The sequence below is a fragment of the Pipistrellus hanaki genome (assembly GCF_964339955.1).
Source record: "Pipistrellus hanaki genome assembly, chromosome: 15".
In the NCBI taxonomy this organism is placed as follows: domain Eukaryota; kingdom Metazoa; phylum Chordata; class Mammalia; order Chiroptera; family Vespertilionidae; genus Pipistrellus; species Pipistrellus hanaki.
Window position 1 is genome coordinate 30,777,191 of NC_140517.1, and position 5,798 is coordinate 30,782,988.

At 40.1% G+C, this 5,798-nt stretch overlaps 1 protein-coding gene across 1 annotated transcript; it reads right to left on the bottom strand.

Moving 5' to 3' along the window:
• Positions 1 to 348: 348 nt before the first annotated feature.
• LOC311610273 (eukaryotic translation initiation factor 3 subunit K-like) lies at positions 349 to 2,454 on the bottom strand. Its single transcript, XM_084861334.1, has one exon. It carries the CDS (start codon positions 1,054 to 1,056, stop codon positions 400 to 402), a length of 657 nt encoding a protein of 218 aa, XP_084717460.1. The 5' UTR covers positions 1,057 to 2,454; the 3' UTR covers positions 349 to 399.
• Positions 2,455 to 5,798: the final 3,344 nt, after the last annotated feature.

Below are 5,798 nucleotides of genomic sequence, written 5' to 3' on the forward strand. Positions count from 1 at the left end.
TGGCTGTGGTTTTTATCATATATAGCTTTTATTATGTTGAGGTATGATCCTTGTACTCCCACCTTGTTGAGAGTTTTTATCAGGAAAGGGTGTTGGATTTTATCAAATGCTTTTTCTGCATCAATTGATATGACTATATGATTTTTATCTTTCAGTTTGTTTATGTGATGTATCACGTTTATTGATTTGCGGATATTGTACCATCCTTGCATTTCTGGAATAAATCCTACTTGGTCATGGTGTATGATCTTTGTGATGCTCTGCTGGAGCCAATTTGCTAGAATTTTGTTGAGGATTTTGGCATCTATGTTCATGAGGGATATTGGCCTGTAATTCTCTTTCATTGAGTTGTCTTTTTTTTTTTTTTTAAGGCAATAAATCTTTATTAAGCACCTGTAGTTACTGGGAGGAGGCCATGATGCTGGACACACTGTCAAAGTCGATCTTCTCCACAATGTTCTTGGGCTTAATGCTCTCTTCCTGGCTACAGATGAAGATCTGTCCCACCTCGTCAATGCTCCAGCCGCACTTGCTCATCCACAACTTCAGCTGGCTGTCAGTCAGGTCCCCGAGCATCTTGACCAGCAGCCAGCGATCAATGTACTGATAAGTGATACCCACGACATGGCAGATAAATTTTCGGACAGAATCTTCAAAACCAGTTACACCTTCCAAAAGGTCCATGTTTTCACCCAGGGCTTGCCAGAAGGCCTGGAAGTGGCAGGTCTCTAGCAGGTCTCCAAGGTATAAAATCTGTCGGATGGGCCGTTCTTCTTGATGGGCCTGGTCGATCATGCACTTGCAAAGGGTGAAGTCCGTGTGGGGCAGGTTGGTGAGGGCCTTTAGCAGGATCTGAGCGGTGACAGTGGTCTGAAAGAAGGCTGGGTTGAACTGGTACAGCTTCAGGACAGCCAGGTTGGCTTCCAGGTCATAGGCATTCTCCTTGGCCTGTGTCTCCACATAGCGCTCCAGGGTGGCCAGATTCTCAGGATTGTATCTGTCGATGCCCTTGAGCAGCTTGCCCACATTCGCTTTCATCTGCTCGAACATGGCCATGCCTGCGGTCGCTTCCCACCTGGGGGATGGAGCCGCGGTACCGGCCAGTGCGGCATCCTAGGGGACCAGAAAAGGAAGAGCGAGTTGTCTTTATCTGGTTTTGGTATTAGGGTGATGCTGGCTTCATAGAAGGAGTTTAGAAGTGTTCCTTCCTCTTGAATTTTTTTGGAATAGTCTGAGGAGGATAGGTTTGAGTTCTTCCTTGAATGTTTGGTAAAACTCTCCTGTGAAGCCATCTGGCCCCAGGCTTTTGTTTGCTGGAAGCTTTTTGATGACTGTTTCAATTTCTTCCCAAGTCACTGCTCTATTGAGATTTTTAGATTCTTCCTGGTTGAGTTTTGAAAGGTTGTATTTTTCCAGGAATATGTCCATTTCCTCCAGGTTGTTCAGTTTGTTGGAATAGAGTTGTTCATAGTATTTTGTAACAATCCTTTGTATTTTGGCGGGGTCTGTTATTTCACCTCTTTCGTTTCTAATTTTGTTTATTTGAGTCCTCTCTCTTTGTTTCTTGGTTAGCCTGGCTAGAGGTTCATCAATCTTGTTTATCCTTTCAAAGAACCAGCTCTTGGTTTTGTTGATCTTATGTATTGTTTCTTTGGTCTCTATGTAGTTAATCTCCGCTCTGATTTTTGTTATTTCCTTCCTTCTGCTTACACTGGGCTTTTCTTGTTGCTCTTTTTCTAACTCTTTGAGCTGTAGAGTTAGATAATTTGTTACCATTTTTTCTTGTTTTTTGCAATAGGCTTGTAGGGATATGAACTTCCCTCTCAAAACTGCTTTTGCTGTGTCCCATAGATTTTGAATAGTTGTGTTTTCATTGTCATTTGTTTCCAGGATGTTTTTAATTTCTTCCTTGATTTCTCTGGTAACCCAGTCCTTGTTTAATAGCATGCTGTTTAGTCTCCATGTGTTTGATTTATTTGGATTATTTTTATTGTAGTTAATTTCCAGTTTTATGCCACTATAATCTGAGAAGATGCTTGATATGATTTCTATCTTCTTGAATTTGAAGAGACTTTGCCTGTGTCCCAAAATGTGGTCTATCTTTGAGAATGTCCCATGTACGCTTGAGAAAAATGTATATTCTGTGGCTTTGGGATGGAATGTTCTGAAGATGTTGATTAATTCCATCTGGTCTAGTGAGTCATTTAGGATTAATATTTCTTTGCTGATTTTTTGTTTAGATGATTTGTCGAAGGGTGGCAGTGGGGTATTAAAATCTCCTACTATGATTGTATTGCTATTAATCTCTCCCTTAATGTCCTCCAGCATTTTTTTTTTTTTTTATGTATTTGGGTGCTCCTGTATTGGGTGCATATATATTTACCAGGGTTATTTCTTCTTGTTGGATTGCTCCCTTTAGTATTATGAAGTGGCCTTCATTATCTCTTGTTATGTCCTTCACTTTGAGATCTAATTTGTCAGATATAAGTATTGCTACCCCAGCTTTTTTTTCATTTCCATTCGCCTGGAAAACCTTTTTCTATCCCTTCACCCTCAGTCTGTGTGCATCTTTTTTTCTGAAGTGGGTTTCTTGTAAACAACAGATATATGGGTCTTGTTTTCTTATCCAATCCGTTACCCTATGTCTTTTGATTGAAGCATTTAATCCATTTACATTTAAAGTTATTATTGATAGGTACTTATTTGACACCATTTTTATTCTATACCCCTGTGTTCCTTCTTTGCTTTCTATTTCTTTAATTTTACAGTAGACCCTTTAGCATTTCTTGCATTGCTGGTTTTGTGGAGATAAATTCCCGTAGTCTGTTTTTGTCTGTGAAGCTCCTGATTTCACCTTCAATTTTGATTGATAGCCTTGCTGGGTACAGTATTCTTGGATTCAGACCCTTCCTTTGCATGACTTTGTATATTTCATCCCATTCCCTTCTGGCCTGATAAGATTCTGAGGAGAAATCAGTTGCTAGTCTGATGGGAGTTCCTTTATATGTAACTTTCTGTCTCTCTCTGGCTGCTTTTAAGATTCTTACTTTGTCGTTGGTGTTTGCCAGTTTAATTATAATGTGCCTTGGGGTTGGTCTTCTGGGGTTCATTTTGCTTGGGACTCTGCAAGCATCTTGGATTTGTGTGGGTTTTTTCTTCTCTATCTCAGGAAAGTTTTCTGTCATTATTTCTTGAAATACGTTTTCCATGTCTTCCTCAATTTCCTTTCCTTCTGGAACCCCTATTATTCTCATATTGTTTTGTTTTGTATTGTCCCAAAGTTCCCTTAGACTTTCCTCCTGCTTTTTAATTTTTTTTTTTCCAGAAGCTGTTCTAATTGGGTATTTTTTTCTTCTAGCTCACTGATGCGGTCCTCTGCTTCTTCTAGTCTACTCTTGATGCTTTCTATTGAGTTCTTTACAATAGCAATGTCATTTTTCATTTCTTCTTGGTTCTTCTTCATTTTCTCTTGGTTCTTACTCATATTGTCAAATTTGTCTTCCATTCTTTTTAGCCATCTTATGATCATTACTCTGAATTCTTGTTCTGGTAGGTTGCTTGCCTCTATCTCGTTTACTTCCTTTTCTGGTGAAACCTGCTTTTCTTTCATATGCGGGCTGTTTCTTTGTCTCCCCATGATCTCTCTTTTTAGGATGTCTGGTTGTGTAGTTCTCTCTCTCCTGCTTTTGATTTAAAGGCACAAAATACAACACAACCAGGTAAACACACAAGGCACTGAATAGAAATGTGTTTGCGATATTAACAACCACCAATAAAGGTGACTAGAACCCAGCTAACAAAAACATACAATCAAACAAAAAGAATAGGCAAATCAATCTTATAAAAAAAAAAAAAGCATACAACTTCAGTATAGTTAACATTCAACATACAACTTCAAAGAGTTAGAGAGAAAGACTGTTTTTTTTGTTTTGTTTTGTTTTGTTTTTAGGACAGAGGCGAGGGAGGTGTGAATGGGCTTGGAGCAGGGGGTTGGAAGTTAGATATATACAATTAGGGTGAAATTTTAGGAGAGGGTAGACAGAAAGAATGGGGAAAATCTAGAGCAGGAAAGGGTTAAGATAAACAGGGTACCAAAGGCAAAGGTTGGAAAGAGAGTGAAGGCATAAAGGTAGGGTTGAGATAGAATAAAGTGTTGGAGAAGGAAAGATAGATATAGACCGTAGAACAGTAATCCTGAAATAAAAAAAATAAAAAATATAAAATAAAATAAAAATAATAAAAATAAACAAAAGAAAATAAGATAAAAAAGGTAAAATAGTAGTAGTAATAATATTGATTACGTATACAATGTAATAATTATAAAGATAAAATCAAGTGAGGAAAAAGAAGAAAAAATAGTTTCTTGAGTAAACGTTGCAAATAAAGAAAACAAAAATAAAAAACAAAAATTAAAAATTTTTAAAAAGATAATAAAATTTTAAAAATTTAAATAAAATTTGCAGTAATGAAGGTCATTCGCTTCCTCTATTGATCCAGTCTTGATTTTTAAGCAGGTTTTGCTTTGTTTTTATTACACTAGAGTCAATTTGTGAATTATCCTCTAGGTGGCAGTGTTTCTAGGTTGACTTCCCAAGCTCTAAAGCAGTGTTTCCCAAACTTCTCTCATGATGAGAATCACCTGGTGGAGTTGTTAAAACACAGATTCCTGAATCCCAACTAAGAAGTGCTAAACTAGAATTTTTGGGAACATATAGGTAAAATTGTATACTTAACCAGTGCTCTAAGACAGATGTTATATACAGAGCACTAAGTTAGGTATGCAATTTTACCTATATGTTCTCAAAAATTCTAGTTTAGCACTTCTTCGTTGGGATTCAGGAATCTGTGTTTTAACAACTCCACCAGGTGATTCTCATCATGAGAGAAGTTTGGGAAACACTGCTCTAAAGCCTCTCCAGCTTTTTTCCCCCCCTGGGGCAGGATCTATGGAGGCGGGGAGGGGGCAAGTCCGAGTCAACTGCAATCTCCCGCAACTCTCCGATATCCCTACGAGCCAGATCCAAATGTGTTGCTCTTTAGATATCTCCCCTGTTAGGAGCCCCGTCCACTTTCACGGGTGACACCCGCCCAACAGCCGGGGCTTCTGCTTGTAATCACCTCCCCTGTCCTCCAGCTTCCGTGCTCTGTGCTTGCCAGTCTTTGTCTTCGCCGCAAGCACTCACCACCCTCTCTCACCGAGAAATCTGACCTTTTCGCCGAGCGGTGGGGCACTCCTGTGAGCCCAAGTGTTCGCGCCACCTGGGATCAGCGTTCTGGAGGTCACAGCTGCTTGGTGGTCGCTGCGGCTGTGGATATTCAGGCCTCTGACATGATCCAATCTTCCTCTCAAGATGGCGAGGTTTCCCAGTCCAAGCCGGCAGGTAGCTCCATGAAGGGACGTAGCCCCACATAGGTGCTACCCTGTGAGGGGTACCCCTGTCAGCAGCCCCCCAGTAATTTCTTCTGGTGTTCGCTGTCTCCCAGCTTGCTGATAAACACTCACAGCACTAGACCTTCAGCTGCTCTCTCTTTCCACTTCGGGACAGGGCTCAGAATCCGCCCATCTATTCTTCCACCATTTTGTCTCCCCATGAACTGGTTTTAATTAGGGGAAGTTTTTGTTTTTTAATTCTCACCTGAGGATATGTGTTTTTTTTTCTTTAATTGATTTTAGAGAAATCAAAACATCCATATGATAGAGATACATTGATCAGCTGCCTCTTGCACACCCCCCACTGGGGATGTGCCCGCAACCCAAGCACATGTCCCTGACGGGAATCGAACCCAGGACCCCTCAG

Bases quoted from the DNA above. Each gene is read 5' to 3' on its own strand.
- LOC311610273 (XM_084861334.1), bottom strand. From the start codon at position 1,056: ATGGCCATGTTCGAGCAGATGAAAGCGAATGTGGGCAAGCTGCTCAAG.